Source organism: Megalobrama amblycephala, linkage group LG12 (genome assembly GCF_018812025.1).
Source record: "Megalobrama amblycephala isolate DHTTF-2021 linkage group LG12, ASM1881202v1, whole genome shotgun sequence".
NCBI classification, from domain to species: Eukaryota; Metazoa; Chordata; class Actinopteri; order Cypriniformes; family Xenocyprididae; genus Megalobrama; species Megalobrama amblycephala.
In genome coordinates, this window is record NC_063055.1 from 37,867,865 (window position 1) to 37,889,449 (window position 21,585).

The window sequence follows — 21,585 nt, forward strand, 5'->3', positions numbered from 1 at the left end:
TTTGATGATGTTTTTATTACCTTTCTGGACATGGACAGTATACCGTACATACATTTTCAATGGAGGGACAGAAATCTCTCGGACTAAATCTAAAATATCTTAAACTGTGTTCTGAAGATGAACAGAGGTCTTACGGGTGTGGAACGACATGAGGGTGAGTCATTAATGACATAATTTTCATTTTTGGGTGAACTAACCCTGTAAGCCGAGTTCAGACTGCACAATTTTCAAAGTAGTCGGGTCACTGTTCTTTTCACACTGCATGACTATCTTGGCCAGCATTCAGTCGCTGCAGTGTTCAAACTGAACGATGGTTTGGCGACAGAAGGTTTCACACTGCATGACTTTACAATAGGAAGAATCGCCGACAACTCTGTCTGGCACGCAGCAAACTATGTTTCACAACCAAACACACGCGAGATGTGACAAGGAAACAACGCGTGCAAGTCCGGAGTTCTCACGCGAGACTGGGATTATTATTAAAAATGGTAGCCCGCAAGAAGCTTGCAATACGAATTGCCTGTGCGCTGATTTCTAAATTTCTACTAATTTTTCTTCCATTTCTTGGGTCCAAATAGACCGAGAAGAAGCCTTTTTCTGAAATGAAGCCATGCTTGCTGATATTGTGGTCTATAACTCCCCGCTGCTCTGTATCTTGCTCTCTCATTGGCTGTCGGTCATCGCCGATGTAGTTTTCAGTCAGAACACTTTTCACACAGCAGGATTTTGAACCGCCGACAGGTCCAGATATTTAGCATGCCAAATATCTCACGTGTCTTTGCTCATTCACACTGCGTGATTGTCACTCGCGTGAACGAGCTCCGATTTGCCTGTGATTTCGGGCATTTGTCGGCGATTTCTCAAAACCTTTCGGCGAGCCAAAATGGGGGCTAAAATCTTTAGCGACGCTTGCATTTGGTGCTGGAAGAAACTTAAATATGAAACTTGGCTAGATATAATAGATTTTTTTTTTATTAAAGAGAAGATGGTGGTCTATCAGAGACAAAATAAATTCTTGTTATATTATTGTTTAACGTAACCTCTGTGTGGAAATTCAACGAGATACACAGAGATACGTGATCTTTGACTTTTAATCTTTCTCCTGTTGATTCTGCGGTTCAGGCTCAGCGGTGATCCACAGGGATCTCTTTATCCATACAAAACACTCAAGTATGTAATATATCCTGATATTGTTCTGACAGCTGGGGGGCTAAATGGCTCAAAAACTGCCTTCTCTTTCTGCATGGAACAACACTGGACCTTCATGAAGATCTAATGTTTGCTATTGTCAACCGAAGCACCAATCCTCATCAGAGATATAAATAAACATGGGAATATGATATGGACTCAGTGCATGCTTTAGTAACTTTATTTGATAACATTATTATCGCTAACTGTATTATTAGTAGCCAATGTAATTTAAATGCATAATTTTCAGTGTTTGTATTTCCCCTGTGCGTTTCTATTAAAGGGGCTCTATGTAAGATTTTTACTTTAATAAATCATAAAAATACCCCAATATGTTTGCAGATATTTAAGAAACATTCTAAGTTCACCTACTTGTTTCTCAGTAAAACAATGCTACAGCCAGATATTCTACTTTGAAGATGTGCGTTCCGTGTCGGAATGTCTGTTTTTGTTTTGGTCTGTGCGAAACCTCGTGCTGCAGTTTATCCAATAGTATTTCGACATCACAGGTTGCCAGTTGGCGGAAAACACCGCATACTGCAGCCATGGAAACCAGCAAACAAACGGGGTCAGAGAACCAGGCAATAACGTCAGCTGCGCGTTCTCACTCTCTTCTCTGTCACGGTGAAGTGACACACACCCGCGCGGGCGCCTCCTCTCTCTCTCTCGTCTCATTCACTCCGGTTAAATAGTGCTTGTATTGCGCATAATTTTAGTCATTCCCGCAGGTCTCGCGCTCACACCGAAAGTGCGCGCACCACTGATCTATATAAGTGAAGCGAACAAGCCACGCACAGTCTTCAGAGACAGAAGTCAAACAGAGTCACAAGTACCAAAATAAGCGCATTCCTGCGCTTAAACTGTCAAATACATACAAAAGTATGTCAAAACCAGCGGCACAGGCAATCTGGGCGAGTATTCAGATAAACACAGTCAGTTTTTAATCGTTAAATAGCTAAGAAAGTGAACTCATGTTGTGTGTAACAATATTGGGTCCATTGAACACCATTCATAAACTCTTAAAGGGACAGCAGTCCAATATTCCTGCTGCTGTCTGTCATGTTAATCAAAGAACAAAAGACAAAGAAAATCACTTTCTGCTCTTGACTGAATATGTTGTATAACTTTAATACTAAGAATTATTTGCAATAAAGACTACAGAAATTAAGGTAACCAATGCAAAATAACACAATGTGTTATTTTACATTTGATTACTTTAATTTCTGTAGTATTTCTTACCTGAATAAAAACCCAGTTAACCCGAAAAACTTAGTTTCATAGCTCTCTTTATTCTATTGCATTTATTTGAGCTGTTTATATTTTATTACTGACTTTTACTTGTTTTTTTTTTTTTTATGAAAATAAAACTCTGCATTGAAGAAAAGCAGATTTTTTGTTTATATATGTTGTAATTTATAGTTCTTAGAAAGAAAATCAGAATCAGCAAAAAATAGGTATCGGCCGATCACACTAACAAAACAATCGGAAATCGGAATCGGCCAAGAAAATTGCAATCGGTGCATCTCTACTAAAAAGCCTCTGAATCCATCTAAATATCTCTATGAACAACAGCATATCAAAACAGATAAATCAACTCATCAGCTTACAGTGTGTAAGTCTCCTCAGCTTTCATTGTCAATTGCACTCCCTATTGTTGCTGGCAACCTTATGCTGTAAAAGCTGGCAACCCGCGTCTTTGAACGAGGGGGCGGGCCAAACAATATTTTGAATTTGGACTGCAGTACCTATTTTGAACACTGGGTGTCATTATTACATAGAGCCCCTTTAATTACTGCATTTATTTAGTTCAAGTGAGACGAGTAAAGAGCATCTGTTGCATAAATCTGTCTCATCTAACAACAGAAAACGTATTTTACTACGGGTAAAAAGGGCTACCTATATTAAACTGTTTGTGCTACAGTTAAAAATGTAAATTAATCGCAATCTTTTCACAGCCCTTGTTTTTATCTAAAAAGATAATTGATGGAAAGAAAGCTTCAAAAACCTTTTAAAACTTTTAGATACCAGACGAGGAATAAGAGTCTTATCTAGAGAAACAATCAGTCATTTTCTAAAAAATATAACTGTATATGCTTTATAAACACAAATGATCGCCTTGCACATGCTTCCGCCAAAACCACACTTTCGTATTCTTCAAAAAGCTTACGCTGTATGTCCTACACCTTCCCTATTCAACTTACGGAATGAACGCAGCGCCATTTAATAGGGAAGGTGTAAGACATACAGCGTAAGCTTCTTGAAGAATACGAAAGTGCGGTTTTGGCAGAAGCACTTGTAAGGCGATCATTTGTTTATATAGGACATGGACATCTTGAATTACATGGGGGTGAGTAAATTATCAGAACGTTTTATTTGAAATGAACTAATCCTTTAAATGTGGCTAAAGTTACCATTGTTTCTTACTGTATTCACAAAGACCAGACCCATGTCATTATTTTCATTTTTAACCCAAAAACGCAAGTGGTCTGTATAATTCTCCAACAGTGTAGCTTTAGCCACATTAGCCGTGCAGCACTATCATAATCATTCAGAATCGAATTTTAGCAAACATCCAGAAAATGCATGGCATATATGCTGCATCAAGAACAGTTTGTAATGATCCATTTTGCAAGTTATATTTGCTGTTAGCTTCTGTATTATGTATGCCTCAGTATATTGAAATGAGGAGCGAGCTTGGGAGCACGAGTTCATTTGCATTTAACCCTCTATGGTAAGGTGTTGCCTCCAGGCAACATGGTCTATTTTAGTTTGTTTTTAATAAAATAAGGCACCAATTGATTGATCAAGCATATCTCAGGACAGAATAACTCAAATACTAATCAATAAAAGTGCAAAAAAGACCATAACATGACCAACAGGGGTCCATTTTGTGTCCTGTTTCAGCACGTCACATATTTTCTCCAATGAAAAGTGCTTTTTTCACTTGTTTGTATCCATTTAATCACCCACAAAAAATATGAGTCACCTTCACTGGCAAGTAAAGAAGTATTTTTAAGAACTTTACATTATATATCATCAAATGTTTTAGAGAAAATAACAAAAAACTGTGTTTCCTCAAAACATTGTACCTGTAACGGAGCGGGACTGAGGCAGAGATCCATTTGCAGCTTTTATTAAAGTGAGAGTGGTCGTACAGGCAGGGTCAAACAGGAGCAAACAGGAACAGCAAGGGACAGGCAGAATCGTGGTCAAGGAACAGGCAAAGATCAGGACAGGCAGATATCACTCACAGGTCGGTATACAAAGCAAGGGTCAGGACAGGCAGCAACGGGTCAATAAACAGGAAACAGGCAGGATCGGTAACAATAAACAGGCAGACAATAAACACAGGGAAACGCTCGGAAATGACACACTGGGTAATCAAGACTTCGCCCTGAGGTGGTGTATGTGACAGTCCTTTATAGTCCAGGTAATGCGTATCAGCTGGGTGTGGTGATTAGTGTGGAGTGTGCATGGCTGTATGTGGCAACAGGTGATTGGTGGAGTGAGTGCATGTGATTGACAGGGGGGGGATGATGGGAAATGTAGTCCGGGAACTGACAGGATTGTAACAGGAACAGATGGTGATCGTGACAGAATGTCCCCCTCCCGGAAGGCGCGTCCTCGCGCCGTAAATGGCACAAATAGGGAGGGGGGGTGGGTGCATTGGAGTCTGGACGGGAGCAGGGTCTCCAATGCAAGTTCCAAGATAGCCATGGTGGGTCAGGTAGCCTGGGCAGCCACGGCGGGTCAGGTGCCACAGGTGGCCACGGCAGGTCAAGAGTCTCTGGCGACCACGGCGGGTCAGGTGGCTCAGGCAGCCACGGCAGGTCAGGTGGTTCGGGCAACCACGGCAGGTCAGGTGGTTCGGGCAACCACGGCAGGTCAGGTGGCTTGGGCCGCCACGGCTGGTCAGGAGCCACAGGCAGTTCGGAGGCCGCTGATGACCGCGGCCGTGCAGGGTTCCCAACCATAAACTCCCCACCCCTAGGTATACTGCCCCCCCCAAAAAAGTTCTTGGGGAAATCAAGAGAGGCATTGGCGGGTTCATGGGCAAGGAGCTCGGGTGGCGCCAGCAGGGCAGATGGCCTGAGCGGCAGCGGTAGAGCAAATGGTCCAGGCGGTGGTGGCATGGCCGACCAAGGCTGCTCTGTGGCCGTATCAGGGAGAGCGGGCAGTTCGGTGATGGCCTCCATGGCCGTATCAGGGAGAGTAGACAGCTCTGGGACGGCAGCGGGCTCGGGCTGCTCCGGGACGGCAGCGGGCTCGGGCTGCTCCGGGACTGCAGCGGGCTCGGGCTGCTCCGGGACTGCAGCGGGCTCGGGCTGCTCCGGGACTGCAGCGGGCTCGGGCTGCTCCGGGACTGCAGCGGGCTCGGGCTGCTCCGGGACTGCAGCGGGTTCGGGCTGCTCCGGGATGGCAGCGGGCTCAGGCTGGCAAACTGGTCCATGGTCAAAGAAGCCTGATTGCATCCTCCAGGCCCGCAAAACAGCCAGAACATAGAATGTGAGCACAGCCCTTCTGGCCATGACGGGACTGACAGGAAGCGCATGCGGGGCTGGAGCAGACTCACTGGCTGGAGCGGATTCTGGAGCGGACTCACTGGCTGGAGCAGGCTCTGGAGCGGACTCACTGGCTGGAGCAGGCTCTGGAGCGGACTCACTGGCTGGAGCAGGCTCTGGAGCGGACTCACTGGCTGGAGCAGGCTCTGGAGCGGACTCACTGGCTGGAGCGGCCATCTTGTCCATCGCGTCCAGGGCGCTTGAGTGCGTTGCAACCGGTGAATTAGAGAGCGTTGCAACCGGCGAACTTGAGGGCGTTGCAACCGGTGAACCTGAGAGCGTTGCAACCGGCGAACCTGAGAGCGTTGCAACCGGCGAACCTGAGAGCGTTGCAACAGACGAACTTGCGTGCGAAGCGTCCGGCAGGCTTGAGAGCGAAGCGGCAGACTGGCTTGAGTGCGAAGCGGCCGGCTGGCTTGAGAGCGTAGCGGCCGGCGGGTTTGAGAGCGTAGCGGCCGGCGGGCTGGAGTGTGAAGCGGCCGGCTGATGCTTGGGAATGCCAGCCGCTCGTGCTGAAATCAGCGGTGGATCAGCCACACTGGAAAGCAATCCTCTCCGTACTCGGACAGATCCAGAGGCGTGCCGTGATTCTGGGCGCTCAGCAGGGACGTGACGATGCTCTGGGTGATCAGCGGAGACATAACTTGACTCTGGGCGATCAACGAAGACGTGACTTGACTCTGGGCGATCAGCGGTGACATGGCTCGGTGCTGTTATGGTGGTAGCCGCCATTTTGTGTATGTCCTTTGGCGCGGCGGCCATTACGTGTTCTACCACGGTGTCGCATTCCTCCGCAACCCCCACAGTAAACAGAGAACCAACAGATAACAAAGCAAAGTCCATAAAGCTGCTAAGTGAAGAACGCGGTCCCTCTCGTCTTAATTTAGTCTGGAGAGGTTGGTTGACGCCATCACAAAAAAAGTCAATCAGTGCACAGTCAGGCAGATCAGAGAGGTAAGCAATGTCCAAGTATTCCTTCACATATTCCTCTAATGAGCGTGTGCCCTGCGAGCTCCACAATAACAATTGCGTAATGTCCATACCGTGCAGATGCTCTCCGGGGAAGCTGCTGGATCGTAGTGGAGGCGAAGTCTTCTGTAACGGAGCGGGACTGAGGCAGAGATCCATTTGCAGCTTTTATTAAAGTGAGAGTGGTCGTACAGGCAGGGTCAAACAGGAGCAAACAGGAACAGCAAGGGACAGGCAGAATCGTGGTCAAGGAACAGGCAAAGATCAGGACAGGCAGATATCACTCACAGGTCGGTATACAAAGCAAGGGTCAGGACAGGCAGCAACGGGTCAATAAACAGGAAACAGGCAGGATCGGTAACAATAAACAGGCAGACAATAAACACAGGGAAACGCTCGGAAATGACACACTGGGTAATCAAGACTTCGCCCTGAGGTGGTGTATGTGACAGTCCTTTATAGTCCAGGTAATGCGTATCAGCTGGGTGTGGTGATTAGTGTGGAGTGTGCATGGCTGTATGTGGCAACAGGTGATTGGTGGAGTGAGTGCATGTGATTGACAGGGGGGGGATGATGGGAAATGTAGTCCGGGAACTGACAGGATTGTAACAGGAACAGATGGTGATCGTGACAGTACCATAATGGAATTGCATAAGGCCATTCAAGCATAAAAGGTTTGAATGCAAATGTATTATATTTGTAAGGAAAAGAGTTATATTTGCATTTTCACATGATTTTGTAATGCACTTATCAGAATACTAATTCACATACTATATCTGCATACATTATGATCTGCACATTTTCTATAGCACTTCAGAAAGGTATAAAACACAGGTAACACTGGCAGCTGATGAAGATGATGATGAGGAGTTAATGAGGGGTCATACTGTGATGAGGAAGATGAAATCATAGTGACAATCCGTCAGGGAAAGAGTGAGGGTGAGAGAGAAGATGGAGATGAGGATGAAGATGAATATGATAACTTGATATAATAACATAATAATATGATGGTTTGGTAATACTTGTGTTCCACTATGGTACAATGTTGCCTGAGGATATTTACTTTTTATTAAATATAAAACGTTTAATACATTAAAAACTGGATTAATTTGTTTGTTCAAGTGTCTAGTTGTCTAGAAGAAATTTATGTTTTCAATAAATATATTTATTTTTTCTACATGAAAATGCCAAATGTTTAAATTTTCCATTGTGGTACAATGTTGCCTTGAGGCAAAAAACTTATAAATTAACAAAAAATAAATAAATTAAAAATTTATGAAAATGTTTATTGATATTGTTAAAGTGTCCGATTTTAAGCCTAACTGAAGACAGATTTTATTTTTTTTATTTTTTTGTACTCACTGTTGCACAAACCACTGAAATGAGTTGATAAATGTACACGTTTGTGTTTTACCCAGAAGAACCGCAACTCTCGTTTTCATGTATTTGTTTAGTATAAGCTCAACCAGCCTGAAATACAGGCTTTGCTACAGGAGCTGACGTTCTTTCAAAAACAAAGTCAGTTAAAGTTATTATTCAAATCAGTGAGTGTGTGTTTAATGCTGCCTTCACGTGCTATTGGAAATATGATAATTCCCACTTCTGAAGTTGTGATTATGAGCTCATCGCATTCAGATTTCGGTATGTGAGTGCGTTCATGTGCATTTTTTTTAAACCCATATGATAATTCCGAGAGCACGTGAAAGGAGCATAATCTGTTAAACATGTGACGCTTGCTTCAACAACATACGTTTTACCATGTAAGTTCTCATTTTTGAATATAGATCAATCTCATTCAATTTTGTGTTATTATAGCCTACCAATAGTTTTGTTTCGTTTTGTGGAAAAAAATAAACCTGCTAAGGTATACATTAATGTGGTTATGATCAGCGATGATTATGAAAGGTTTTCATTCGTGGTTTGTCTGTTAGATTGTGACATTGGTGGTAGCAAACCTGTTGTTTGTGGGTTTGAATGAACATTTGAGACAGAGGATTACACTGGAATAATTTAATAGGCTAATTATAGTTAGACATATATTTTTTAATCGGACATTTTTATCATGCAACATCCATGTGTTAAATATTCAGGCAAAACGAAAGCGAAAGTTTTTATTATTATTATTATTATTATTATTATTATTATTATTATTATCTCAGGAAAGGAAAGCATTTATTCTTATAAATGTATTTTGTGTAACACTGTCTACAGTAGGCTGTACCATAACCAGCTCTTCTGTGTTCCCATCAGGTTGAAACTTCTGCTGCTGTTATCGGTTTTCAATTACAGTGGTCAGTATAGTATTTTTTTGTTTATAAGTTGTAACAAATTTTGATTTCAGTTCCAGGTAGAGTTATTCTAGTTGATTGCTTTTCTGTTGAACCACAGCCAAGTGACTGTATTTTACGGAGCCCCTAAAGGGACGCACACACTTGTACGCGCGCACACACATAGGAGGCGAGGCAGCCATGGCTCTTAAAGCAGCCCGAGTTAATAAGCGCCTCTTTTTAGCCATTTTATATTTAAAAAAAAAACATATGGAATCTCAGTATTGATCGGGTGACTGTATGTTTTAAACAGTTTATTGTACAGCTTGATCACCTGACGAGATGTCACACACTTGTACGCGCACACACACACATAGGAGGCGAAGCAGCCATGGCTCTTAAAGCAGCCCGAGTTAATAAGCGCCTCTTTGTAGTCAAAGTCAAGTCAAAGTGATTATTGTCATATGCACAGACAGAAAGCATGTTTCCCTGCACAATGAAATTCTTACTTGCCGTCCACAATAAATGCCGTATAAAAAATAAAATAAATTAAAAAAAAATAATAATAAAATTTAAAAGCAATACAAGTAAAAAAGTGCAATTCTGCATAAAAGCATAAAAGTGAGGTAGTGCATTCCTAAATAACAATTAAAAAGAGGTAGTGCAGTTCTAAAAATAATAAATGTGCAAAAACAAGTATAAATCAATATAAACAATTATGTCCATGTAAACAGTAATGTCCATGATTGCAAACTCCTATCAGCTGTTTAGGAGTCTGATAGCAGAGGGGAAGAAAGAGTTCTTTAGTCTTGAAGTCCTACATTTCACACTTCTGTACCTCCGTCCTGAGGGCAGGAGTGTAACCAGTCCGTGCTGGGGGTGGGAGGGGTCTTTAAGGATGGAAGCAGCTCTCCTGTATACTCTACGATGGTAGATGCTCTGCAGAGAGGGCAGTGGAGTCCTAGTGATCTTCTGCGCAGTCTTAACCACTCTCTGCAGGCGTTTTCGGTCCATGACAGTAGTGCTGCCGTACCACACAGTGATGCAATTGGTCAGGACACTCTCAACGACGCAGATGTAGAAGTTGCTGAGGATCTTGGGCGACATGCCAAACTTCCTCAGCCTCCTGAGAAAATACAGCCGCTGTTGGGCCTTTTTGACCAGCTGCGTGATGTAAGGTGTCCAAGTAAAGTCCTCACTAATGTGGACACCCAGGTATTTAAAGTTGCTCACCCTCTCCACTTCAAGCTCGCGGATGAATAGTGGTTGATGCGTTCTCCTCTCCTTTCTCATGTCCACTATCATCTCCTTTGTCTTGTCCATGTTAAGGGTGAGGTTGTTGTCTCCACACCATGACACCAGACTGGCCACCTCCTTCCTGTAGGCTGCCTCGTCCCCGCCAGTGATGCGTCCTGTCACTGCGGTGTCGTCCGCGAACTTCAGGATGATGTTATCCTTGTGGGATGCGACACAGTCGTAGGTGAACAGGGTGTAGAGAATGGGACTGAGTACACAACCCTGTGGAGTGCCGATGTTTGTGATGATACTGGCTGAAGTCCTATTACCAATCCTGACAGACTGAGGCCTGCCAGTCAGGAAGTCTAGGAGCCAGTCACAGAGAATAGGATGCAGACCAAGTATAGACAGTTTGTGGGTGAGTTTATGGGGAATGACCGTGTTAAAGGCGGAGCTGTAGTCGATGAAAAGTATCGTAAGGTATGAGTCTTTATTTTCCAGGTGAGAGAGGGAATAGTGAATGGCAGCAGCAATGGCATCTGAAGTGGACCTGTTAGACCGGTAGGCCAGGTGGTCCAGGTGTGTGTGAGCCTCCTCTCTGCAGCATAGCTGGAGGCCTCAAAGCGGGTTTAAAATGTGTTAAGGTCGTCCGGCAGGCTGTCTGTCGAGGTGATGTTGTTGATGGTGGTCCTGTAGTCTGTGATATGCTGTAGGCCTTGCCACATCCGCTCCGAGTCAGCAGTAGAATAGAGGCTGTCCAGCTTCTCTCTGTACTGCCTCTTGGCCGCTGTAATGGCTTTTCTCAGTCCATACTTTGCAGCTTTGTACTCTGTCTCATTGCCTGTGTGCCATTATAAATTAAAAAAATATATAGCCATTATAAATTAAAAAAAAAAAAACAACAACATATGGAATTTAAAACAGTTTATTGAACAGCTTGATCACCTGACGTGATGTCACACACTTGTACGCGCGCACACACATAGGAGACGAGAAAACTTTTTGAAAACTTTTGAACAGGGTGAAGATGTCCAAATGTTTCTTATTTTGTTTAAATATCATTGCTTTTTATTTAGTACTGCCCTCCGGAAGCAACAGAAGATACTTGCATGTTTCCCGGAAGAAAAAATAAGTACAATTTACATTGATCTTCAAATTCAAAAGTTTTCACCCCCGACTCTTAATGCATCGTGTTTTCTTCTGGAGCATCAGTGAATCTTTGAAGCTTTTTTGAAATAAATTACTCATATTGTGATATAAGATTTTGGTCATATCGCCCACCCCTTCTCCAGAATGTTGTCTTCACCAGTGATGCATATGTGGTGCGCCGGTGCACAAGTGCGGCCAACATAAAAACATGTGCTGGGTAAATAAATTCAGACTGCTCATTTGTTTACCGACATGGTTGACCGACAAGGTCAACTAACTGTAATACTTCCTGTATTACAGTACAGGCAAGGCAAGGCAAGGCAATTTTATTTGTATAGCACATTTCATACACAATGGTAATTCAAAGTGCTTTACATAAAGAATAATAATAAAAATAGAACATAAGGAATAGAAATAACAGTAAAAACAGAGAATTTTACCGCAATATTTAAAATGCTTTAAAAGTCAGAATCAAGATGATACATAAAAGATATAAAATACATTAAAAATGAAATAAAAACAGGAAAAGGAATTTAAAGAATAAAAAGATAATACGTATAAAATAAAGTGCAAACAGTTCGGACATAGCACAGTGCTCAATCAGCAAATGCATAGATAAAAAGATGTGTTTTGAGTCTGGATTTGAATGTGGCTACTGTAGGAGCACACCTGATCTCTTCTGGAAGCTGGTTCCAGCTGCGGCTGGCGTAACAGCTAAAAGCAGACTCTCCCTGCTTTGAGTGAACCCTTGGTATTTTTAAGTGTGTTGATCCTGATGATCTGAGTGATCTGTTAGGTTTATATTCTATGAGCATATCTGCAATGTCTTGGGGTCCTAGGCCATTGAGTGATTTATAAACGAGTAACAGTACTTTAAAATCAATTCTAAATGCAACTGGAAGCCAGTGCAAGGACCTGAGGACTGGTGTGATGTGTTCATGTTTTCGGGTTCTGCTCAGTATCCTGGCAGCAGCGTTCTGTACGAGCTGCAGTTGTCTTATGGTCTTTTTGGGAAGGCCAGTGAGGAGCCCATTACAGTAATCCACCCTGCTGGTGATGAAAGCATGAACAAGTTTCTCTAAGTCTTGACTGGAGACAAAGCATCTAATTCTTGCAATATTTTTGAGATGATAATATGCTGATTTAGTTATTGTCTTTACATGGCTACTGAAACTCAGGTCTGACTCCAGAATCACACCAAGATTCCTGACTTGATTTTTAGTTGTTTGACCCCTAGAGTGAAGGTACGTGTTCACTTTGAGAACTTCATCTTTGTTTCCAAAAGCAATGACTTCAGTTTTGTCTTTGTTTAACTGAAGGAAGTTTAGGCACATCCAATTTTTAATTTCATCAATGCATTGGCACAGGGAGTCAATGGGGCTGTAGTCGTTAGGTGAGAGGGCTAGGTAAATCTGGGTGTCATCTGCATAGCTGTGGTATGCAATTTGGTTCTTTCTCATTATTTGGCTCAGTGGCAGCATATATAGGTTGAACAGGAGGGGTGCAAGTATTGAACCTTGAGGGACTCCGCATGTCATGGATGTCCACTCAGACTTATAGTCACCGATACTCACATAATAACCTCTCCCTTCTAAGTATGACCTGAACCATTTAAGGACCATCCCAGAAAGCCCAACCCAGTTTTTGAGCCTGTCAAGAAGAATGTTGTGATCAACAGTGTCAAACGCAGCACTGAGGTCGAGTAGAACCAGCACTGATAATTTACCTGAATCTGTGTTTAGGCGAATATCATTTATTATCTTTATGAGTGCTGTCTCTGTGCTGTGATGCGGTCGGAAACCAGATTGAAAGTTGTCAAAGTATCCATTCAAGCTTAAGAACTTGTTCAGCTGATTGAAAACAACTTTTTCAATGATCTAGCCTATGAAAGGAAGATTTGAGATTGGCCTGTAGTTGCTCAATATGGTGTTATCCAGATTGCTCTTTTTCAGGAGGGGCTTAACAACTGCAGTTTTCAGGGATTTTTGGAAAAGTCCCAGAGAGAAGTGAGGCATTTACCACTTCTAGGAGATCTGCTTCTAAACAGTTAAACACTCTTTTGAAAAAAGATGTGGGAAGTGTGTCAAGGGCGCAGGTTGATGTTTTAAGGTGCTGTACTGTTTCTTCCAAAATTTTACCATCAATTGCTTCGAAATCAGACATAATAGCTACTTTCTGAGGTTGTGATCTGATCTGTTTTACCCCAGTGCAGCTCAAGGATGTGCTGATCGCCTTTCTGATATTATTAATTTTCTCAGAGAAGAAGGAAGCAAACTCACAACATTTGCTGTCTGAGAGCATTTCACTAGGAATCTGACTTGGGGGGTTTGTTAGTCTCTCTACAGTAGCAAAAAGAGTGCGGGTGTTGTTTAAGTTTCTGTTTATTATATTTGAGAAGAAGGTCTGTCTAGCTTTGCCTAATTCCACATTGAAAGCATGAAGAATATCTTTATAGATGTTATAATGAATTTCAAGTTTTGTCTTTCACCACATGCACTCAGCTTTTCTGCATTGTCTTTTCATATTTTGCACTGCTGTTGAGTTTCTCCACGGTGCTTTTTGTCTGCCACTTTTCTTCCTGACTTTCACAGGAGCAATGTTATCAATAATATTCTGTACTTTTGAGTTAAAAGAATCAAGGAGAAAATCAACAGAGTCTGCAGATATGCTTGGTGTTAAAGATATAGCCTTCATAAACAGTGCACTAGTATTCTCATTTAAGCATCGCTTTTTGCCCGAGACAGATCTAGCTTCAACAGTCGGACAGATCAATATTTCAAAGAAAATACAGAAATGATCAGATAGCGCTACATCCTTAATGACAATGGATGAAATGTTTAGACCCTTACTAATAATTAAATCTAGAGTGTGTCCATGATTGTGTGTAGGTCCATGTACATGCTGAGTCAGATCAAAAGTATTCAGAACAGTTATGATTTCTTTTGTCATACTGGATTCTGCATTTTCTATGTGGATGTTAAAGTCCCCAGTAATAACAAAACAGTCAAACTCTGAGGAAATTGCTGATAACAGTTCTGTAAAATCCTCCACAAAGGCTGGAGAGTATTTTGGAGGCCTGTAAATAACTATAAGTAGAATGCGAGGAGCACCTTTTAACACAATACCTAAATATTCGAAAGACAAGTAATCCCCAAATGACACTTGCTTGCATTGATAGACATCTTTAAATAGAGCAGCAACACCTCCACCTCTCCTAACAGCTCTGCAGACACTCATAAAAGTAAAGTTAGGAGGGGCTGTTTCAGGATTGTTGCACTGCAGCTGTCTTCAAGCCATGTTTCATTTAGAAGCATAAAATCTAGGTTGTTTGTGGTTATTAAGTCATTGACTAGAAGTGATTTATTTTTAAGTGAGCGGATGTTTAAAAGTGCTAACTTAACAGTCTTACTTTCTGTCTCTACAGTAATCTTAGTTTGACGTGTAATAGGTAGCAGATTAAATGGGTTTGCCAAACGGTTTGAAAAGGCCTTAGGCTTTCTATAACGTAATAAAACAGAAATAGAGAAAGCTACAGGCACACTGGGTTCCCGCTTGTTCTGTAAACAATTGATAAAGTCACTGTTATCGTAGCGGGGACCCGACACACATCACTGAGAGCTGTTATCGGTTGTTTTTGATTCACCTAGAACAGATGGAGGAGGGTGAGGGCCCTGGCGTTGTGGCAGGGGCCGAAGAGCTCTCGCAGGAGGAGGGGGTGGCCGAGCTGGGCCCACAGGCTTTGGTGGTTTCGGGGCTTGACGCTTTTTTGTTGATATCTGGGGACTCGCAGCAAAAGAGTGGGAGAGTTTGGTTCCAGCATACACCAGTTCCTCCATCTTCTCTGAAAAGCACAGAAGAGGGGATGCTGGAGAGAGAGATAACATGTCCGGTAAGAGGGGCTGTTGCTCTGGTGTTACCGGAGGCTGTAATATGCTGTCCTGGCTTCCCTGGCTGTTTTCCCAAAAGTCGTCCTTGGGTGCTGAATCTTGGAGCAGTTGACCTTGTGGGAAGTGTCAACCGCATGTCCATTCAGCTGCTGAAGTGAAGTCCTGTGGTCAGTTGTACTCTGTCCAGGTGTGTTTGTGCCATTCAGGTTGAGTGGATTTGCACACACTGCTGAAGGATGATGGAGGCAGAAGTAGATATTGTCCTTTAGCACTCTTGAGCCCAGTTTGTTTGGGTGCAGGCCATCATGAGTGAACAATTGTCTCTGACTCCAGAACAGATTGAAGTTGTCGATGAAGTTCAGTCCTTTTAAGTTGCAGGTTTTTTGCAGCCATGTGTTAAGTCCAAGCAACCGTGTAAATCTATTTGTTCCTCTTGCTGGGAGTGGTCCACTGATGAACGACTGAACTTTTAGTCTTTTAAGCATTTCAAAAAGTTCATTGAAATCCCTCTTAAGGAGTTCTGACTGCTCCTTCTGAATATCATTCTTCCCCACATGAATGATTAGTCGATTTGCAGTCTTATATTTCATCAGAATGCTCTTAAGTTCCCTGTTTACATCAGAAACTGTTGCTTGTGGAAGGCAGCATGTAGTTGTATCCCTGCTGCTAATGTTTCTGATAATAGAGTCACCCACTATCAGAGTCCTGGGCTCGGCTGCTCTAAGAGCTGAGTGCCGCTGACTGTTCAACCTTGAGCGGCAGTTAGCATCGGTGTTAGCTGCTGGCTGATTTGATCTGTGTCCGATCATGTTTGGGGATTCCTCACCCACATTCATCAAGTCTGGAGATTCCTCACCCACATTCATTAACACTTCAAATCTGTTCTCCAGATGTATTGGCGGTGGTAGGGAGCTAGTGTTTGGGGTAGAGGATGCTACTGCATTAATATGTGATACTTGTGACAATCTAATGTCTCGAGTGCCTTTGGGTCTCGCTCCCTGTGTGTGCCATCGATTAATGTGCTGATCAGTTCCGGCACTCAGTACGGTCTGTTTAGGGGCATTAGATTCATGGGACTCACTGGCTTTGTGCTGAGGACGTCCATGACGAAGCTCTGTTGTGTGTTCCATCTGGTTTGGTAGTCCCGCAAGTAACTTTGTTTCAAGAACTGCAATCCTTTGTAGAAGACTGTGGCAGTTTGTGCAGCAGGTAGATTCTTCAACCAGAAGAGGCATATTATTTATAATCCTTTTGGATGTAGGCAGCTGTGTTTTCCCTTCTCCGGAATGTAAGCTGATGGCGGTCAGTGGGAGGCTGGTTGGATAAAAATTCCCCTTTTTTTGTAGCAATTCTTCCAGTTAAAAAGATTGTTGTTGCCAAGATTTGTCGTTTGAGCACTGTGCCGATTTGCTGTAGTTAAAATTAGGAGATAAAATATAAAAGCAATAGAGCAAAGCGCGGAGCTGTAAGCAAGAAGCAAGAGCGTCCGAACAGTAGCGAAGCAGGAAATTCATCCTTTTCATACAGGTTGAAATCCAATTCATACAGGTTGAAAGATTTCCATTCAAACTGAACGTATAAGTCTAGGCTACATGCTGCAAGAGCAAAACACTTTTATTCACTGACACGTTTCACTTGGCAATGCTAAAACCGTCAGCGCATAGACTTACTTGCCAGCAACCTGACAAAATAAAGCTTGCTGATTTTAGGTTTGAAAATGATGAAAATTTATATAAAATGTAAAAAAGAAATATAATAAATTTAAAATATAAATATTAGCATTCTATTTTGTGTACTATAAAATAATTGCATTTTTTTTTTACTTTTAATTTTAAAATATAATAGTATTATCAAAATTGATTATTTTCTTCGTAAAGTGCAATAATTCTATTATTTAATTTTTTTTATAGTTGTATTTAATGGGTCACACCAAACCAAAATTCCAGGTGCTCTCATGGGAACAAACTGAAAAACATATCGATGCCAATAGCCTTGTGGGAAGTGCACCGACATATAATGCAGTTGTACTTCGGGCGTCCTGAGTTCGAGTCCCCGCTCGTGGACTTTTTCCGATCCCGTGAAAAATACAATCCAAAGTCATTGTCCAGAACCAGGCAGAGGGTCAGAGCACAAGTTATCAGTCCAAACAAACATAAAACTCCATTGGCGAGACGTGTGCAAGAACATCCAAGACAAGGCAAAGATAAACACCATGCACAACGAGACTGCTCAGAAAATCTGTTAGTAGCACAGAACAAGACTTCCTCAATATACGAAGCCAAAAGGCGTACAAATAGACAGAGGTAATGACATGTTGAAACAGTAAACAGCTGTAACAAGTTAAAGGTGCCGTAGAACGTCTTTTCAAAGTAATATAAGTCTAAGGTGTCCCCTGAATGTGTCTGTGAAGTTTCAGCTCAAAATACCCCATAGATTTTTTTTAATTAATTTTTTTAACTGCCTATTTTGGGGCATCATTAACTATGCACCGATTCAGGCTGCGCGGCCCCTTTAAATCTCTCGCTCCCTGTCCCCCGAGCTCTCGACTATAAGTGCAGTTATACAGTGCATAAACAAAGTTCACACAGCTAATATAACCCTCAAATGGATCTTTACAAGATGTTCGTCATGCATGCTGCATGCATGCATCAGATCATGTGAGTATAGTATTTATTTGGATGTTTACATTTGATTCTGAATGAGTTTGAGGCTGTGCTCCATGGCTAACGGCTAATGCTACACTGTTGGAGAGATTTATAAAGAATGAAGTTGTGTTTATGAATTATACAGACTGCAAGTGTTTAATAATGAAAATAGCGACGGCTCTTGTCTCCGTGAATACAGTAAGAAACGATGGTAAATTTAACCACATTTAACAGTACATTAGCAACATGCTAACGAAACATTTAGAAAGACAATTTACAAATATCACTAAAAATATCATGTTATCATTGATCATGTGTTATTATTGCTCCATCTGCCATTTTTCGCTTTTGTCCTTGCTTGCTTACCTAGTCTGATGATTCAGCTGTGCACAGATCCAGACGTTAATACTGGCTGCCCTTGTCTAATGCCTTGATCATGGGCTGGCATATGCAAATATTGGGGGCATACATATTAATGATCCCGACTGTTACGTAACAGCCGGTGTTATGTTGAGATTCGCCTGTTCTTCGGAGGTCTTTTAAACAAATGAGATTTATATAAGAAGGAGGAAACAATGGAGTTTGAAACTCAACGTATGTCTTTTCCATGTACTGAACTCTTGTTATTCAACTATGCCAAGATAAATTCAATTTTTTATTCTAGGGCACCTTTAACTAATAATGAGCAGACAGTTCTAGGAAATGGAGTCCAGAAATAACTATTTTTAATATCCATGCTCTGTATTAATTGACTATTGTCTGTATAAGCAGGAACTATCCCTATATATGTGATGGGAAAAAAGGGAGGCAACGTCATCCTGCCATGTGAATATAAGGCCGATGAGCTTTTTCATATTAATTTAAGCAGACGGTCAAAAAACATCCTTGTTCATCAAAGGAAATACTGTAATAAACGAGTATGTTTAAAAGGAGCATGTGACGTCATCATCAAGGATCTGAGACTGAGTGACGCTGGGAAATACATTTTGAATGTTTATGACATTAATGCCAAGTCAGTGCTGGAGCCACAAATCAGGACATACCAACTTCATATTTATGGTAAAGTTTTCCTTTAGTAATAACTGTGTGATATTGCATGTAACCTGCAGAGACACTGAATGGGACAGGCTTAATCTTTAAATCTTTTTCCAATCATTACAATACTATTATAACAATGATTCACTATAACTCTGTTTTTCCTCAGGTGATATTTCTGTGAAAATAGGTGAAAGGCTAAAGTTGGATGTTCTGTTGCCAGATGCTCATCAAGTTATGCATCAAAACAAAAGCAGCACAGAATGGAAGGAGGTATGGATAAGAGAAAGCAAGTCAAGAGTTAATGTAAACCACGATCGACCTAATAACCGTTATGGGACTCTGACCATTAAAGAGTTTACGTCCGATGATGAAGGAACATACAGAGTTCTGGACTTTGATGGTGAAATCTTGATTACAGTGACAGTCACAGGTGAGAGAAACTCAGTAGAGGCTTAGAAATATTATTTTTGAAGTAGACAGTTGAGGTTTATTCATCATGTTTTGAACAGCAAACGCTAAACCATTCAATATCTTTTACAGAATCAAAAGGAAAACTGAAGAATACGGATGATAACAAAAAAAATAGTAAGGAAAGCAGGAACTTTATAAAATCTTTAAACTGTGAGCTTAAAAATAAATTAACAAATGTTTCTTCCTCCTTCCTGCTATAGATCATTGGGGTTTGTTCTGGTCTGCGGGACTGTTTGTGTTGGTTGTGTTTTCTCTGCCAGTTCTGATTCTGATTGCTGCTATCATCAAAAAGATGCAGTGACACCTGCAACATCTGGACTAGTAGCAGGAAGTTCAGATCATTATACTGACTCGGATCTTTGAATCTTCAGGCTATGCAGTCTGTTAGTTCACCTCACCTCACCTCCCGATCCAAGTCGTTCTTTCTTTTGTCACCTCACATTTATCACGTCTGTTCTACAGAAAGATTAGATACCTCTCGTGTCTTCGTGATCTAACCAATCATAATGCAGAATTTGCCATTTTGTCCGACAAAGCAGTCAGGAGTTAGAAGATTAACCTCGGTGGACTTGAACTTGAAACATGGTGTGTATTTACATCTTCATGTGTTTTAAACAACATTCCTTCTGATGTTCATTCATGTTTATTTGATGCTATAAATTAACTAGTAGGAAGAGATGATCGGTTCACAAACTGAGGCGCTACAGCGATCTGTCACAACATATTAAAGAGCCACAAAACAGTTTTTATTGTTTGAATTTCTTTAAAAAATACACAGTTTAAAAGCTGGGACTTTGTTTAAAGGCTGTTTAAAGTAAGAAAAACTCTCAGTAGAGACTAAAGCATCTCAAAATACACTGAAAATACTCTTACATTGCAGTAAATGTATTTACACCTGCAAATTCATATGAGTTTAACAGTGCATGAGAATGAATCTAGAAATGTGTTTGTTTAAACCTACCTGTCTCAACAATGAAGAACATCAAAAACAATCTTCATTCAGTTTATATATGACAGCATCTCAAACTGATTCACAAACAGCTTTTCTACTGATTTTGTTCATATTTGTCATGATTACTAGTAGTGAGAGTGCCCTAATCGGCCACTAGAGGGCACTCCTACCCGGACTCTTGTTTTCACCCCTTGGACTGCATTTCCCATAACTCACTTCCCGGACTCATTATCCTGTTTCATTGCACCCAGCTGTTTTGTGTTTGCTCATCAGTGTCTGTCTATTTATACTTGGTTTGTTTCTGCTTTTGTTATCGTGGTTTCATTTCATGTTACCGGCTTCCTTTTATGTCACTGGCTACTGTTTTTGTTTTCTTTATTTTGTATGGACTGTTATCTGGATTTTGACCCTTGCCTGTCTTTCACAAAATGCAGTCTGCTGAGTTTCACTTCTCACAAAAACTGGTTCAAATATATTTTACTTGTAAGAAAGGAAAATGTCATGTAAATGAAAATAAATGTTGGTCTTTGTAAAACACCTACACAGGTGAACCAGTTTTCTTCATTTCTGAAGAAAACTCATCTACAAACACACATAGTTGTGAAAAGACAGGGAGAGAGAGAAAAAAAGAAATTATAGTTCATCCTCACACACACATTATGCCACCCATTATGGAATTTACAGAAAATGTGTGAAATGGGAATGGTGAGACTGTGAAACTAGACGTTTGTTGTTGGTGTCGGCCTGACCAACTTCCAAACAGTGTTGTTGAAAAAATACATACCCCACCTTTAAATGGTTGCAAGAGAAGAACAAAGAATATTCAATATAAGTACTAATAGTCACTTCCATGTTACATAGGCACAACATATAAAATGTTTAGTTTTAGAAGACTCGCTGCTGCTGCTGCTTCTCTTCTTATTTCTTTTTGGCTTTTCTTTCTATATATTCTGATCTTCACAAGCTTCATCTATTAGACACAATACTTGGGACTTTATTATAATCTTTTGAATGAGATAGATCTTTTTTTTTTTTTTAAACATGAGGTGAGGCAGCCATTTAATAAGCGCCTGAGTTAATAAGCGCCTCTTTTTAGCCATTTTAAATTAAAAAACATATGGAATCTCAGTATTGATCGGGTGACTGTATGTTTTAAGCAGTTTATTGAACAGCTTGATCACCTGACGAGATGTCACACACTTGTACGCGCGCACACACATA

At 41.4% G+C, this 21,585-nt stretch overlaps 2 protein-coding genes across 3 annotated transcripts in view; both read left to right on the forward strand.

The window, feature by feature from the left end:
* Positions 1 to 21,585, forward strand: part of LOC125280465 (cytosolic sulfotransferase 3-like) — a 57,967-nt gene that overhangs the window by 7,122 nt on the left and 29,260 nt on the right. The gene's annotated exons all lie outside the window — the stretch shown is intronic.
* Positions 6,944 to 20,021, forward strand: LOC125280466. 2 transcript variants are annotated; one of them, XM_048211023.1, is made up of 6 exons: positions 6,944 to 8,479; positions 8,970 to 9,010; positions 18,675 to 18,962; positions 19,108 to 19,371; positions 19,482 to 19,526; positions 19,613 to 20,021. In XM_048211023.1, coding segments are annotated over exons 1-6 (741 nt in total). In that variant the 5' UTR covers positions 6,944 to 8,477; the 3' UTR covers positions 19,714 to 20,021. The 2 variants fall into 2 exon arrangements, with proteins under 2 accessions (XP_048066980.1, XP_048066981.1); XM_048211024.1 differs by having other exon boundaries at positions 18,834 to 18,962.

What these genes read in the sequence shown, in the direction of transcription:
- LOC125280466 (XM_048211023.1), top strand. An exon ending in GATTACAGTGACAGTCACAG is followed by an intron (nt 19,372 to 19,481) that starts GTGAGAGAAACT and finishes TATCTTTTACAG; the next exon opens with AATCAAAAGGAAAACTGAAG. An exon ending in GGATGATAACAAAAAAAATA is followed by an intron (nt 19,527 to 19,612) that starts GTAAGGAAAGCA and finishes TTCCTGCTATAG; the next exon opens with ATCATTGGGGTTTGTTCTGG.